This window comes from Monomorium pharaonis, chromosome 5 (genome assembly GCF_013373865.1).
Source record: "Monomorium pharaonis isolate MP-MQ-018 chromosome 5, ASM1337386v2, whole genome shotgun sequence".
Taxonomy (NCBI): Eukaryota; Metazoa; Arthropoda; class Insecta; order Hymenoptera; family Formicidae; genus Monomorium; species Monomorium pharaonis.
The window spans coordinates 6,322,279-6,340,398 of NC_050471.1; the positions used below are offsets into that span (position 1 = coordinate 6,322,279).

The following is an 18,120-nucleotide window of genomic DNA, read 5'->3' on the forward strand; positions in this document are numbered from 1 at the left end:
AAAATTTTCTATTCTCCTTATATATGAGAGACAATAAAATTGTAGATATGAGATTAATTTTTTCATGAGGAATGAGAGAAGAGACGCTCGCTGAGGATGTCGAAGAAAAGCGTGGCACAAAAATACGGCGACGAGTTCGAGAGCACGAAAACGGTCGCGCGAGAAAGTTGCACGTTGTTTTTCTTCTCGCGCGACTTTTTCCCGGAATCCGAGCGTGGAGCAACACAGGACGGCGACCTTGAATGCGCGATGTCACACGAGACGAGCGCTCAGTCGCGTTCGGTCGCGTTGCCTGGACGATGAGGCTCCAGCCGTAGATATTTTATTTATTTCGCTCGCGCCGCCCGCGAAAACTCGCCCCGAGACGCAGCTCCGGATTCGACGAGATGTAAACGAAATGTCTCGACACGTGTGTGCCGTTTCACCTCGTCCACCCTCGACCGAATCTGGCCGATATCGCGAGAAACTTTTCTCGTTACGACTTGCCAAAGGATATCGAGCGCCACGCGAGTAACGTTGGATTTATAACCTCAATACGTGTAGATATTTCAAGTATAATTTATTACACCCGTTTGTTTTTCGTGACGGCGCTTGATAACCTCGCCGTTTCTCTCGAATTTGCTGAAGGCGAAGTCCGAAGTCGCATCGATCATTCACGCTACTCAATTGGAAATATTTACCGTAAATGCGACTGTGAATTTCCATACGTCCTGATTCGTTAGAGGCAAGTATGTCGACGGACGGCCAAAATTCTAACGGTTGATCCTCATTAATATCTCAATAAGAGAGAATAATGACGCAGAACTCTCGAAGAACCTTTATTCCCACGGAGATAATGCACAACGCCAAAGAAACTTACTTAAAACACTTCTATCGGTGCACCGACGAAACGTGAAATCGTCAAGGCGGAATCCGTTCCCGCGTAGCGGCGCGAAATTAGGCACGTATCGCCAGCGTGATGACGTCACGCGAGCATTAGAAACGGCCGGCAGTTCGCGTCGAGCGTCGGTCCCGGTACGAGGTCCTTCGAGTCGCCGAACGTTACGCCTCGAGTCCCCGCGATTTCCCCTCCCCTCGGACACTGTCGCGCGGGTGAGCGACACGGAAGTGCCGAATTCAACGACGAGCCGTTATTTCGAGTCGCATTAATCCAGTAATCCACCCGTTGTCGGCTCTCTCGACCGTCCCGTCGCGAACAGTAGATTCTGTTGCCGGATCCCCCCCGGATTTCGATGGACTCTCGCATATGTATTTCTCTCGTTGATCGTCCGCGTTGAGCGTGTCCGTCACCGGCACACGTCGAACACGTCGGCGTGGATGGAAGTGCCGATGAGCTCGGCCGGAGCTTCGCGGATGATGCATCGCTCGCTCGCTCGTTTGAGATACAATGCTATTTGCGTCGCGGTCATTGCGCGCGTCCGCCATGACACCTCGCGAATCCCAACGGTCAAAAGTGCAGCGTCATGATTCGAGAATGCCGAAGGGACCTCCGCGATGTATCTGCTCGTCTCCGCGAACGAGTGTAAGACGACGACACTCGACTAATATCGTGTTTCGGGTAAAGTTGGCAAAATTATTCGTGTACTCCGTCGTTGGAGTACGATAAATAACCGTGAGAGATTGTCGGGGGATTGTCCGGTGATTAATGCTCGTGTGTGTATGTGTGTGATCGTGATCAACCGCAAAAGGATTAGTACGAGAAAAACGGAACCAGGATGGAGAACGACGAGTCCGACGGCAACGCGGTGGCGGCGCATCGACTGGTGAGTAGAAGTTTATTTATCGTCGTAGGTTGCCCGGAAAATAATGGCGTGCCCCGCTATTTTTAGAAAACTAATGTGTATAAAGAGGTTTTTATAAAATTTGTGTGGCGAGTATATTTAGTAAGACAATCGTCAGGGGTATTCTTCGTTAAAAATAATAGCTAAAAGAGAAGAAATTAAGTAATTCGTCTTCTTAATAGTGGAACTTATACTTTTCTGTGTATGCAAGGTATAGTTATTTTATTCATAATAAATATAAATATTTTATACATTTTTCTGTGGAGAGTAATGTAAAATTAATGATAAAAATAGTGAAGTTTATTAATAATGAATTCTTTGAAATAATTATGAGAAATCTATACAAATATTTTTCAAACGTTACCGGAAATTAATTTATGAATTGAATTAGTTAGATTAAATTCAATTTTCCGAATCAATCTAGTATTGCCAAATATCGCTAATATTTGAGATTTGGTTAATTTATTTCTCTCTTGAATTTAATTATATTTTACATTAATACAATATGATTATATTGTTTATATGAGGCGCGAATAAAAATAAATGCTGCAGATTTGATTTGGGCAGCTGAAGATGTTACCGGTGTTGTTTTTATTTGATCATTAAATTATGAAGCCTGCACGTCTCTTCATTTTATGCGACATATCTTTTCTCCAAATTAATTCACTGCTGCAGGTTACGCGTAACCAGATTTCAACATTATTTCATATGTGATTATTTCAAGTAGACAATACTGTTTCATATTTTGTGCTCCAAATTGTGTTAATATTTATCACATTTTCCGACACATTTTTTAACATCCTTCGTATTTTGCAATATTGTATAACTACAGCAATTCTGCATTAAAAAAATGTATAAAAAAAGGTTCTATTTAAAAAATACAAAAGTTCCATATTACAAAAACAGAAAAAAGGGGAACCATTCAAATATGTATTCTTTCAAAAATGTTTACAACCTAATTGTTTCAGATATACTTTTACAATATATTCGGTCGATACATTTTTCTATACAAATTCTTTAATTGATCTTTTTTACGCAATGTTTCTGCCCTCTCAATCTCGACGTGTTTGCCCAAGACACGGCGTAGGCGTCGAGAAACAAAATGTTGTTCGTTCTCAGAATAGCAGATGGAGACAATCGACGTCGTTTGAATTTCTCGACGCTCGTTAAAAGTCGTTAGTTCGTTAGGGCGTTAAGGCTTAATCCCCCTGTATCCGCGGAATGACAAATTGTATCATAAATTCAAGGGGGAAACGGAGCAAGGGATAAATTGAGCGAATTGTATATTTAGTCCTATTGTGTGTTCGTTCACCTTAAGTACCACTTGAAACTGCAACTGAATCTTTAATTCGCGAGAGGAAACAAATTATCTTAATGCCGTATAATCATAAGAGACATAATCATATTTTTTTGCACGATACAATCGACGATTGTACACGTGATGGTCATTACGTTTTTACGCAAATCGAGTTAGCGTGGAGCTGAATACAAAACAGGAATAAGATTTTCCTTTTTTAACAATTTAATTAAGGATCGTCTGCGAAGACGAGGAGAGAGATTTTCGTTTATTTCGCTTTCTATCGCGCGGAATTACGCTCCGTAGAATTTAGAACATTCGCGACGTCGTCGAGAGATGCATTAATCTGCGGACGAGCGAGAAAGAGAGAGAGAGAGAGTCGTCTCGACCGAAGTATCCTTTAAGCGTGGACAAGCGTGTCGCGTTTCGAGGAATTTAGTTTCCGGACGCGGACTCGTCCGCCTCCTCCTCGTGGTTATATCGAGGTGGACGGATACGTCGCGCGACGGATGCGACGATGTTGACTGACCCCCCCTTCAGGAGGACGGGGAGTGTGCAACGTATGCGCGCGACAGTTTTCTGTTTGCTCGGGTGATACACGTTCCATATACACACGGTAATGTCGCGGATGCGTCGCGAAAATGATACGGTCAACAACGAGCGCGCGCGCGCGCGCGACCATGCTAATTCCTCCGGCGGGGCGTCGTATGTGTTTTCCGTCGTGGTCAATGCGCCGATCGAGCTCAGATCGAACAAATTCGATCAATCCTCTTTGCGACGGACGGACGGACGAAACTATCCATTAACAGTTTTGCTCCCTTTTGGCGCCGCTCTTCGAGATTCTGATCGATGCGAGATATATTTTTCGCAGACGGGAGAAATTCCCTGACAATGTGTTCGTCAGCGGCATAAATGAAATTAATGTTTCTCATAAAATTTTTTAACAGTAGCTAGTAATTTTTTATGAACCGCCACACGTCTCTTTCTCTCTCTCTCTCTCTCTCTCTCGCGCGCGCGCACACGTGTATACATATTTTGTTTTGCCCTTTCACTTCAACTCTATTCACGACCGAGTCGTAAATAGTAGCTTATCGATGCAAACAGCAATGTGTATCTGCATCGTCGACAATTGGATATTTAGGGCGATTAGCTGATATCGAGATGGTCAACCGTTGCATATCAGAGATCGAAATCTGTGATGTTTTTCCATTGTGCCGGGCTATCGCGATTTAATACAATATAGCGTGAAATATTTAATATCTGATCTTTTTGTCAAAGCATATTTTTCAGTTAAACTCATTTTTCGAACTCGTGCAACGGAAAATTGTAGAAATAAAGGGTAGAAAGGTATAAAAGATTTTGCATGAAAATAAATAATTCCACGCAGACTTTATCATTTTATTACGTCATATGCCGAGTTGAGCTTGCTTAAATTTCAACATTTAAACATTAAATATTCCGCGTGGAACCGTACTAAAAAAGAATCACGGCGGGCTTCATATTCAGATTTTATTTCACGTTCCTCTTATTTCGTACCGAACGACGCGGGGGTGCGGCAGTACAAGTTTCCGTATCCGCCAACATTTGAAGGTGCGAACATTTTTGCGCGTTTCATGATTCATGTCTGCTCGTTCCCGCGGGGACGAGCATCCGTGTTTACAAATGAGATTAATCTCGGCGGCTTCTCTCTCGCATCCGCGCCGCGGGATTTATATCCCTTCGCCGCCGCAGTGATGCGAGTCGATCTACGATCGGACGTGCGTGGTGCCGTTTCTCGTCGTCGATATTGCCTGCGTAAATATTAGAAAGATGCGAATTGCCCGCGCCATATATGTGTGTGTGTGTGTGTGTGTTGTATAGCCGCAGCATTGACTATATACACGTGGCTTATCGAGGATTCTTCCAGCACGCTAAATCCTTTCCATTGAAAGGAATGAGATTTAACGCCTCAGAGATGTCTAAAACGGTCGCTCTATTGAGGACTCTCTTGGCATGCTAAATCCTTCCTTTGAGAAGAAAGATTTAACAGTTATTGTGATTGTTATCGTACCTCTATTATAATTGCGAAAGTTACTCCCGCCAACAGAGAAAAATATATAATTTTAATGTTCTCTGCCACCTGAATTCTCTCCCTGTGTCGAGCTCGTTTGAAACCTAGCTTTTCGAGAAATTTATCTATATTATGATGATACAATTGTTATAATTATTATACAATTATTATAATTTATTAGCCATTACGGAATTAATATCACATGTTACTAGTGACATTTGTTAAATTAATGAACATCCCAATTTTCCTATTAATTTGATCTTGAATGGAGGGTTTGTAATTAATTAATTTTGATCGATTTCCACGTTAAAGTTCTCACTATTGCTCCGTCATTATTGCTCTCGTGCTGTAATTTGTTCGTATACCTTGACGGTAACCCAGATTGCACGAAACTTTGTTCCCCGGCGTGTATCAGGTCACCGAAGTGTTGTCGTGTCTTTTTTAATCACTGTGCATGTGTCGGGCGAGATACACGACTTGCTGCGCCGTGTTGTCCGGTATGGCGCGAAAATGGATGATTTCCGCTGGGAAAACCATGCAATAATAAGAGTGATACGGGCGACAACGGTGAAACGCCGCGGAAGCCTAACGAAGAAATTAATGGTCTATTATGAGGCACGCGACAGCCGTGAACATTTGAGGCTTAAGTGGATTTACCGTGGAAATTCCTCGAAGGTAGGGCCTCCGACAGACGAGATACAGAGTGGTCGAAACCATACGCAGTCCATATCTTACGGAAATTATTCGAATGTAATGTGAAAGAGTATTTGTATATTATTTGTAAACAGAAACTAAATTAATTATTTGTTTTCCAAATCGACCGTACGACAAAAAGATTTAAAGTGAGAAATCACAAATTAATATAATCCGTGTAATATCGGGTTGCGTTTTGGCTATCCCGTAGAAGAAGCGTCAGGTGAAATGTTGAGAGAATTCTGTTTGCTTCTTAAGTCGGCCCCCGGCATTTACATACATGCCAACGTGTGAAAAATACAGCTGCGAATACATTTTCATAACACCTTGCATATCGTTTGATCCATCCCGTTGTTACAGGCTCGATTCGTATCAGACTTTCAGATTGGGATGAATTTAAATTACAATTCATTGTCGTCGATCATCCCGCGTGTTCGGACGCACAGTTAAAGCGCATTTGTCGTTACAAACTGTTGCATTAATAAGTTGTCATACTCGTCTTTATAAATTAAACACTACACCGATGTTTAACTAATTAATTAATCAATCTCTCGATTATTCAATTTTCGTTGTAATTTGAGCAGATGTATAATGAAGGAGAAGCATTTCCTATTATTTGTCCACTACCTTCGCTCATCAATTGTTGATGTAAATGCCGCTTGTAGACTATCGATCGTCTGTAAAAAAAAAAACTCGATCACTCGCTTCGCGATGGTATATTCTCGTCGCGTCTTAACCCGTCAGCTCGTTTTACTATTCTGCGACGTTCCATTTAAAGTGGAAATGTCCGGCTAAAGGTTAGATGTTATGAGACAATAAAGGTTAGTGTATTTTCTACCGATGATGCCTGGACAAGATATATCGCGCGCGATATCTACAACCATTAACAACGCCCATTCGCTTAATTTCGAAATTCCGGGTCGAAAAAATTTACATGCTCAAAGCATTTGTAGGTACGTGACTCGATTAGTTTCCGTAATGCGGAAATTTCAGGGGGGAGAATATTTACCCGCTGCGTGATATATTTATCGGTCCCACACCCGAATTTTATCTCCACGGAAGATATACATTATCGTCGTCGTATCATCACGGTACATATACAAATACAGAAACATGTCTTATGTAAACTATTCTAACGTAGAAAATGCGTTGTATTGCAAACACATGTAAAATAATTAAATAACGAGAAATTTTAATATATAATAGAATTAATAATTGAATAAATTGTATTTAACATTTATAATTGTGTGCCTATAATATTTCGTGATAATAAATTTAATATTATGTAAAGGTTGAAATATTACATTATATAATATAATAAATGAAATATTTATCTCTTTTATTTCTTTTTTGTATTGCAAAACTTGGTGCATTTTGCAAGATACATATATTATTTCCAACAAAATAATTTCTTTTATTTATATGATACAATATCAACGCAAAAGTTAAATAAAGAATAATTAGAACACACATTTTCAATTCGCGTGGCAAACATGGTAACGCAATAACGTTAATAATATTACTCCACACAATTTGACATTTTCGACTTTGTACGGACGGAAATCTTCTTGCGTACTGTACACAGTTAATTAGCAACAAACGTCAGCGGTCGGTTGTCGTCAACGTGGTTAACGCGCACCGTGCGTCACACGTGCGTTTTCGGTATGTGGGTTACGGGGTGTGGCGACAGCAGTCACCCCTCATGTGGGACCGACGCAGGATGGATTTTTACCTACATATACGTGTCTTTGACTTTTTTTTACCACGCGGGGGACAGGGAGGGCAGCGATGTAGTCAGATTAAATTACAGCGGTGCGTTGTAACGGGGCATTCATGTCGAGGAGGCGAGTCTCTCGATTACATTATCGCGCCGGTCCCATTACATTGCGTTAATAATACCGTATTCATTATGAGCGACGCGACCGCGAACAATGCTCACTTGCAAGTCACGTAATCGCCGTCCACGAACGGGCGCGCGGGCGTGTTTTCACAGAGCCGGCGTTATTTTCCCCGGAAAATTCGTTTCCATTCGGCGACCGATAACGGCCGTGTATGTGTTAACGATCCTATAAAATGCTGCCGAGTTTTCGCCGAGCCGTTTCGCGATTACGCGAATGAGAGCGCGATACCGTAAAGCTTTAGCGCGGCCGTAACGCGTGTTCGGGCGTTCGTGATGCGCTCACGCCATGTCAATGTCGACACGAAAGAGCAAAGTGGCGATACGATGATCACTGTCGTCGAGGATATTGAGTATCAATTCCCTTGATGCACTTTAGAGATCAAAGAAGTCCGGTGTATATAAAAATTACGGCGCGTGTAACTTTGTTATCGTGGATGAAACTTTCGAGATATCGACCTTCTGATGGTTTTGTATTATTTCGCACTTATTAGATCGTACCGTACGGATAATAGATGACATTTATAGTAGCACGATAATTACATCGATAATTTAATATTCTTTTCCACAGAATTTCCTTAACTGTGTTGATATTGTCTTTGCAAATATTATATATGATAACAAACTGTGGAATGACAATATAATGATAGCGAACTATCGTTAAAAGTCAAATCCCGCTACTGATTGTCATATTATTATATACACTGCTTGCTATTTTTATATGCCATGGAGAAAATTTTATATTAAAAATTACTATACGATAGCAATTACGGACCATAAGAAGAAATTTTAAAAAATTATACCACGAGGTAGTGTAAATACTATAATAATGATAACTGATAATTTGATGAAAAACATTAAAAATTTTCATAATTTCTTCTGTAATCCGCGTTTACTATTTACCATAATAATTTTTACCATAAAAATTCTCCCATGTACTCTCTTATTATAATTGTTAATTTTTTGCATTGAAAAGAGAGATTGCATCCTATTTTTAATCTGCTTCTAGCACGTATAATTACGCATACACATTGTTGCATAACGGAGCACCAAAGCTCAAAAGCTCATTGTGCAGTTAGGGTACACATAATTACTGCGTAATCGCCAAATTAAACGTAACAATTGAGCTATATGGAGCCTTATTACTAGTCCTATCGTGCCGAATATGTCTCCCGTCTTCGCTCGTTACTCGCGCAGCTTTATTAAATTAATGAACGCGTTCTTTGTGCCACCGTGCGGCATCACGTTGGCATTAATATTCTTCGGAGGTGCGATGTAGCCAGGCTTTGAAGGGAGCGCGAGAGACGCGTTTGTTGTTCGTGAACGAGATAGGAATCGATATTCTAGTCGCCGTAACGCGCAAAGGATGTTTCAATTTCATAAGCACATCCACTGCATGTCATACATGTGAGATAAGCGGTCGCGATTACGTTTAATGAATATACATGGCCGTGGGTGGCACACAATTTAACGTTTCGTGAAATGTCACGGTAAAGTCAAGGTGGTGCGCGATGGGATCTTCTTCGAGACTTCTCGTGCTTTTTTTTATATATAACCACGATCAATTTACAAGTACTCATGCATATACTGCCGCGCGGCAGTATATTATACATCTGAACTGAAGGCTGCCCGAGGTTGTTTGATTCCGGGTACCGTTGAATTATAATAACAATAATCATCCTGCAAAGCTTGATGCGAATTTGATGAGGAAAGATTAGAAATACGCGGAAAGCACAGGATCGCCGAGGTTAAGGCCAGCCATTTGCATGCCTCGAAACAATGGCTTGAGCTTTATTTTCTGCTACACCTGCAGTATAAAATACGTATATATGTGCGCGCGTATATGCAGGATATAATGATCGATATACGTCTGTATTGTGTGCGCGGCGACCAAAATAATAGTCGTAAAACAGTTATTTGGTTTACCGAAATCGTCAATTTTTTTTAAATACTTTATATATACCAGTATATTCAGCTTGTTTTCTGGACCGCATTGTTAATAATTATTTATTACATTCGTGAAATATTATTACGAGATATGTAGCACAAAATAACACATAATCTATAATTTACAAACAAGTGACTTATGAAAATTATAAAGCTACTTTAATATGATATTATTGTGCTTAAAACGGTGCTATCCTCTTTAAGCTTTTCATTTAAGATGTTTTTACTACCTCCACTACATTTTTTAACGTGATGAATATCGCTGAATTTTTTAGCTTTTTTTTTAAATAATAGAGTAAAAATGGCAAACTCGTTCGATTTGTTACTTCCGTCTATTTAAGTCTCCACTGATCTTTTTTTTTAAGCGGCGGTGATGTCTTTAAATCATTTTGAAAACAGAAAAAATGAAAGATAATATTATAAAGTGTATTTCTAGAAACACGTTCGTGACATGAACAATCCTAACCTACTTTTGCTCGAAACTGTAATTTGCCAGACGTTTCCTCAACATTTGTTTCGTGATATAGTTATTAATTTGATTAAATGTCGCGCACACATCGGAATTGTATTTTTTGTCCCTAACGCATTTTGATTAAATTACCAACGTTTTCACATTACTTGCGTGTTATTTTGCGTGGTTCGCAAAACACGAATATAACTGTGAAATCGCGTCCGTTAACAACACATGGATGCACTGGCAATTTATCCACGATAATGGAGCATGTTAAGATACACCAAGTTTTGCGGAGAGGAAAGAGGCGCGATTTAGAGTACTTGACACCCTGATGCACTTTCTTTTAAGGATCCCGAATCCTTTCTTGGTTGTTTCTTGGCCATTAGTTCACTGGGAGAGCACAGTTGTCAGGCAATGATTCATAGAAAGCACTCGAGAGCAGTAAAATAGCGCACATTTCGTGGAAATGCCGGACACAGAAATGTTATTCGCTTATTTCTTATATGCAAGCAATCAATATTAGAAATATCCAATCAAACTTATACTTGATGGAAATCGATCAGTTGAATCACAATAGAAACTCATAATTTAAAGTCCATTGGCTGGACTATAATCGAAATATATGTATAATTCAATCTAATTACAGAACTCGAATCAACAAGAGAGAAAGAATGTTGAACTTTGAATGTTGAAGCGATCTTAAAAGTTATGACTTTTCAAAAATTTATTCCTTGTATATACACAGAGAGAATTTTCTTTTAAAATTTATCTTCAAAATCTGGTAATTGTGGAATAATGTGTCACCTCGAGGAATTTTATTATACTTTTTAGTGAAATTTACTATACTTTTAGTAAATTTTACTAAAAATATAATAAATTTTACTATACCTTTAGTAAATTTAACTAAAAAATATAGTAAAATTCCTCGAGGTCATACATTATCCCATAATTACTAAATTTTGAGGATAAATTTTAAGAGAAAATTCTCTCCGTGTATTCTTTTAGATTAAATGTCTTGAAATATCTTCAATTTCAAGTTGCCAAATATATTCAACCTGCAATTTCCATTAAGCAAACTTGATCGTAATGCCTTCTTACACCGCCTAATGGCGTATGCTGGAAATCGATTCTTACGTGCACATAATGCACGCGCGCCCTTTGATTAGGTTGCAAGCGAGGGTGAGGGTTGCTTTTAGGACTCGTCTTGATTAACAATTTCGATGCGGCACGCGATGTTTGATTTTTCTATTTTGACCGTTTCCATAATTGTAACGTGCATTAATTTTTTATTGTTGTCGACAAATTATGAGGGGAATTTACAATTCGAAATTTGGTGTTAAATTAAAGAGATTACTGTTAACTGTTTCTAACATATTGTATTCTTGATAAAACCGTTTATATTATGTATAAAATTGTTTTTATAAAAGAATTATACGTATATTATATATATACATATAAATATACGTATAAAATAGTTTTTATAAAAAAATTATACATATATTATATATATATGTATGAAAGAAATGTACCTTTTACTCTTACGCGTTTCAATTAATTTATTCCTTGCAAGTCTAAAGCAGCTGATTATCATACTGTAAGTCCAATGGTGAAATAATCTTCACAAATTCTCGGAAATCCCACGCTTTAGAAAGTTAATTCAAAAGAGTGAGAACAGTTTTTCTTTTGAATCTGGTACCTGGCAAACGCCGCCATGAATGTATAGCCGGTGAACGGAGTCCGTAACTTTGCGGCAAGAAGACCCACACGTCAGACATTTTGCACCCGCTGCGTGTTTTGTCGCGTCATTAACAGGGAGTCTCGCCGTTCTCATTACTATTCATGGTATGTAATGACTTGACGCGCAAATGTGAAGCATCATGCCTCGCGACAGTGGCGAACGATCCAATTTTTTTTCCATCCTCTCAAGTCCAATCTCCTATTAATATTCAATATTTTGAAACAAGTTCTTTTGCTGTCGGCATATTCGGTCATTGAAACATTATTGTGCGAAAAACTGTCATCATTAGTATAGTAAATTCACGTTAGAATTATATTCATATAATAAATAAATAACCAACAAAGAATCAAGTTATATCCTGAAGGATTATTACGATTTATAACGTGCAAATTTAACTTTAAATTTAATTTAACTTTAACATTCTCGCGCACATTGTTATTTTTTCAAAAAAAGTTGCGGATATATTTTTCAAAATGACATTTTGCGATTCACACTGGCTATAGCTTGCCTTCGGCTCGGATCCTTTTTATTCTACATAATCGCCCACTGCCACATGTGTGATAGCGTTCATTAATTACTCGCATAAATACCGACGCGCGCGTGGGTGTCGCTTGCATCGGATTAACATTCATACGCGACGCTTCATCGTCCGACGCGTGGTGGCCGCGGCGCGGCGTTTCGATTATCGATCCTTGAGGGCCAAGCGTTGCGGTACGACATCGGGGATGCTATAGTTCGGCCCGCAAATAAAAAGAGCATTATTGCGGCGAGGCGATAAACGTCGGGCGTGAATGACGCGCCCGCTTCGAAAAAGGTTTCACGTCGCGCGCGACGATTTGTACTTATCGAACTTTCGCGCGGTGCTTTATCGATAGTATCGTGAAGGGCCCCTTTCAGAATCCCGTCAACAGTGGACGCTATTGTGCGGACGGAATACCGCGCGGCTCTGTGATCTAGCGTTCTAGTTTCGTTGTCGCCCCTCCCCCCCTCCCCCCTCCCATGTCTGCACGTCACACGAAAATTCGCGGAAATCGCTCGGCAGGATCGCCGAGGAAAAATGTCACGCGAAATTTACACCGCGCTCTCTATTTTCGGTGGGAAGACGTGCGAAATGCTAATATCTCCTTTCGCGATACGACGCGTAATCCCTCGCGATAACTTATCTCAACCAAACTCCGCTGCGCCTATCTTTCTGCGTCGGAAACTGTATATACCTATCCGCTTATATTTTGTGGCCCTACACATCACGTGCTAAGGTTTTTTTTACATTTCTCGCTACGCGCACCACGTCGGGCGTTACATTATTTTACAGTTTTCTAACTCGTAGCTCCTCCGTCAGCTCGCCATTACAAATTGCATCCGATATACCAGCAGCTAAGTATAGTAGCTCGCGCGCTTGGCGTTAAAAAATGCACATTTCTTCACCTATCTCTCGCGGAACATCATTAGCCAACGCGCATTTAGCTTCCTGTCGACCAGCGCATTTCGATCGCGTGTGTACGCTCGCTTTGCTAAATTACAGGTTCGCATGAGCTTTGCTAATCTTGTAATTAATTTCCTAAAATGACGCGGTGTCGCGTCGAGAATTCCAACTCGTCGCCTCGTGAACTTACATTATTTAAAGACGTCCATTGTACGACGGGACAGGACGAGGGGTAACGGCGATCGCCGGTTAAAAGGACTGAAATATAGTTTCGCGATGGCGACCCCGATGCAACCGCGGAAACGCAGCCAAGGTCGCGACTTGCCATTGAATGGCGCGAATTCAATGTCAATGAAGCCGGGTGACTTTCTTCGACGAGATCGATGTCGAATTTCGCCGGCTGGACGGCGGGCAAACGCGATAGCGTGACGCGAGTAATAAACCGGCGCAGTCTTGCCATGCCGGAGTTCTGCACAGCGTCCGTGGGCTGCGTGGGGTGGGACCAACCCTGCCGCATTCACCCTCGCCTCGTCGTCGTCGGCGTCGTCGTCGTATCCTCCCTCTTACGTTAATGCGTCGGGGCCACGGCAAGAAAAGGAGCAAAAAGCCGCATCTGCGGGGAACCAAGCCGTCGATACCGAGCACAACGTCAGATACCCCTTGATATAGTGCGATAGTATCAAATTGTGTCTGCAATTACGTAGGTTTTGGTATCTCGAAAATTGAACTTGATTAAAAGAAAAAAAAAGGACTGCTCCCTTTTCCTCCTTGCGCTGCGTGCAATCTAGATGCTATTGTATTTTTATTGCCGCGCATACAATGCAGCTAATGGACAATGGGGAAATGTTTAATTACTCTGAACTTTAAACTATGACGTCAATTTCCCGGACAATATTTCCTATAGGCTTTTCCTGTGTTCTTTGCTCTTTGCATTTTTTAAGCAATATTTTTCTAATATTTTAGCGCGGATATTTTTAAAAATAATTAATTGGATCCATATTTTTTGGAAAAATATAAATCCCGTTTCTGAAAAGGAGATTTCAAGCGATACTTCATGCATTTTTTTTTTTTTATTTAGAGATTCGAGATATAGTTATTGAGTTGAAATACAGATATACGGTTTATTTGATTTGTTTTTGGGATTATGCCAAGGCTACGTTTGAAAAATGAGGGTCCTTCAGAGATTATAATGCGATAGGGCAATAACGAGAACTGTCGTACAACGCGATCTTGTCACGCGTGACGTATCGGCCTGAATGGTTGGCTGCAAAAAATACGGTCGTATGCGAAAGGCCGGTATCGATTCTCGCGATTAATCGGGGCCGCATACACGTGAGAATACGCGTTCGGCACGTGACACTGCGATCGTTGCATGATCAAACACAAATGTCGACTTTTCCGTAGCACTGTTACAAAAGCGCTCAAAGAGGTTTTGCTGTTCGTGACTTTTGCCCCGGTGTCCTCAGGCTCAATCTAGATTCGCCGTCGGCACTTCAACAGGCTTTGTAAATCGTTACACTGTTTCACGTCAAACATTAGATTGCTTAAAAGAAAGAGAAAGAGATTATCGTAATATGTCGCTTGTGATGTTGTTATACAAGAGATACATACTTTTATTTAAATTGCATCTTTTATACCACTATAGCGTAATGCTAATGAAATGTGAGCTCATTTGCAAGTCACAGTCATAGAAGAATCACTTCCTTATGGTATACTTTGAGCCTTATTATATACATACACAAATGCATAAAAACTCTGAACTAATGATTAATAACTGGGACCCCTAATTTAATGAATTAAATTCAGCCTTGTGGATTTTAGCTAGGTTTTTTTTAGAGATCTTGCACAATTCCGTAAACTCTAGATACCGTGCCTAGTGTGCGACTTATGGTGCTTGAAGGACTAAATGACCCTGCCGGTGCACCTGGAGCTGCGTTCTGCGAATTGCGTTATCGCCAGCCCCTATCAATGCACCCTTGCCCGAGACCCTTTTTCGCGCTCGTGCGATTCCGTATGCGAAATCGATAGTCCCCGTGCGGGCGTGCGTGAGAAGTCAAGCGAAGACCGACGGACGGGGCCTGTCTGTAACTTGTAGCGCTTACAGCCGCCTATAACGCGCCTCCTGCGCATTTACGAAATTCGCATTGTCTCGTGACACGCCGCTTCCTGGGAATTACATACAATGTTATATTCCGTAAAGCGTATACGGCGTAAGAATTGAATTAGAGCGAGTCGCTCGGAGAGATGTGTTCCCGGTGTTGCGAAGAGAGATTGCAATTTAACGGCGACTTGTTAAGCTTGATATAACTAAATGCGAGCCCGGCTTTGCGCATCGTTGAAAACATCAGTGCAATATTACCGTCTTGTAATTTACGTACTGTAATTACAACGTTATAACTGTTACAGTTTGCACGATATCGCAACGTGATGAGACTGTAATCGCAGCTTAATGGCGGTAGCGTTATAAGTTCATAATGTTATCAGATTATAAAGTCACAAAGTAAAACTAATATTATATACAACAATGGGCGCGTTACGGAGTAAAACCTTTCGCTTCCACCGCCGACGTTTACCAACGGCGCGAGCCGGGGGATAATTGGATGAGTGCGGCAGCATTGATGCATTAGGAAAACGCGGCGCATCTGCCACGCGGAGAATTACGTTCCAAGTGCAAAGGTTAATCCCATAGTCACCCTCTCAATTCCCGCTCTCCGCCAATTAGGGATTGGTCTAATATAGGATAATCTTAGGTCAACTTGGCTGTCATCTAAAAGCTTTCCCTTATGCGACATAATTATCGTTAACCCCTCGACGAAATTCTGATTTTCGATAGTATTATTTTGAGGTTGCGATATAATTAGAGATTAGTTCTGTAAAATTTATATTTTTATATTTTTTATGTTTAAATAAATTTTTGTTGAGCGAAATTGTAAAGAATTTATCGTAAAGAATTTATATCAACGGAATTTTTTTCAACGAAATAACGAACAGATGGTTTCTATAAAAGAAAAAAAATTCAATGCGAAAGTTTTAGTGTATCCGTCAATGTTTTTTGGGCTGTATTATACCTAACGAGATTCGATAACGGCACGTCTGCTTATTATTTTTGATGCGTCAGCTGTTTTATCCAACAAATATTGCGTGATGTTTCGGCATAGGATTGCAAATAAGATACGGCAATTTAGCATACAATAGCTACTTAATTAATTAATCATGGATATGGCGCGACTTAAAAAATTCAATTACAACATTGTAAATGATCGTTTGTATTCTTTCGCTTGTATTATTTAGCTAGGAAATATGTCAGTGACGAATACGACGGTCAAGCAGTCTGGCTATTTTCGTTATACTGGATTTATTGGTTACGATATTAAACCATAAATTACAAATGTGTTTCCGATGTGTTTTCATAAATTGCGCACAAAATTATTAATTTATCTTTCGTTCTTTCGATAGATAATATAAATGAAACAAACTTTTCTGAAACCGATAAATGATTATGAAAGATCACGTGGCAAAAATAAGAAAACTTCGGTGCAGGTATATAATAATTTTGAAGTTTTCTCTTGCGTTATGATCTAAATTCACCGCAAATGCAACATTATTTTTATTTGTCATAATGACAGATGATGTTTGCATTATAGAATATAGACGACACATATGAGAAAGCTGTCTTAATAATGTTTGCGAAATTTTTTGGGACATACCTGAGACCACTGATATCCTTATCACCATTAACGAGGATAACAGCAAAGTCACGAACTGCAATCCAGGTCTCTGCATGATGGATGATACACGTCTGTCGTTCGACCAATTGCAAAGATCACTTTGACATTGCATTCACTGCGACTTGAGATTGCACACCGATTCGGCGAAGTTATTCTCTCGCCAAAATTCACCGCCGCGTCCGTTACATCCGTCTTCCTGTCAAGTGGGGAAACATTAAAATTACAGTTAGCGGAGTATAATTCGCATTAAATAATTGTTTTAATGCGAAGCAAAATGTGACATAGAAATTTGTGACATAGAAAATAAATAAAACATTGTGATTGATTTTTGCAAAGATTATTAATGAAGTTCTTTCTGCGTTTTGACGCAAAGATACACAGGTTGCCTCACCAGGGAATGTCAATATTTTGGGAGACAATAATGGCGGTCGTTTTGGGAAGAAAAGAGGATATATTGAAAAGAGGATAAATCCGTGTATGCTTTCGAACGTTTATCGTAGATTATGAATTAAAGAAAAGGGAAAATGTTATTGTTTGTTATATAAAATCTTATTGTACATCAGATGTGTCTCGAATCTTGTAACGATGTCAATTATTTGTTTTATTTTAAATCAATGAATGAGCGATTCCTGCTGGTTTTTTAAGTGTAAATGTAAAGTTTTATTTATTCGTAATCGGATAAATTGTATGTTTGCTCCGAATAATTAATATTGGATCTTAAAAAAAAATTTTATAACACTCTTTAAATGTCGGTGATTTTTGCTGCGCGTTTTGAAAAAAGTCCATGATTTTTTCTACGTTGAAGTCAGAGGAAAAATGCTAATGATGTCATTAATGAAAACAATGCCGATTATTGTTAAACTATAATCATATACCTTCTCGTGAAATCCGCTATACTTCCGGCGGTGGCCGAGCGACAACGGGAACAATACGTAGCGGCGCCGATCTCGGAGAACGACTTTTTACGAGCTCAAATTGATGTCTCATTTTTTAATATCACGTTTGACGGTTTTCGTACAGAGACGTTGTAAATGTAGGCAAAAGAGGCGGTATCCAGACGTCGCGACGTTACGGCGTTGCGGCCAATACTAAAACGACGTCGGGACACCCGC

The 18,120-nt window shown here is 40.0% G+C and overlaps 1 protein-coding gene across 1 annotated transcript in view; it reads right to left on the reverse strand.

Moving 5' to 3' along the window:
• Window positions 1–18,120, reverse strand: part of LOC105840080 (proto-oncogene tyrosine-protein kinase receptor Ret) — a 53,982-nt gene extending 35,862 nt beyond the window's left edge. The window contains exons 1-2 of the mRNA XM_012686833.3: window positions 17,884–18,120; window positions 16,988–17,204 (exon numbers count right to left, since the gene is read on the reverse strand). Coding sequence (XP_012542287.1) covers window positions 16,988–17,120 — 133 coding nt within the window. The 5' untranslated portion in view covers window positions 17,121–17,204; window positions 17,884–18,120. The remainder of the gene's footprint in view (window positions 1–16,987; window positions 17,205–17,883) is intronic.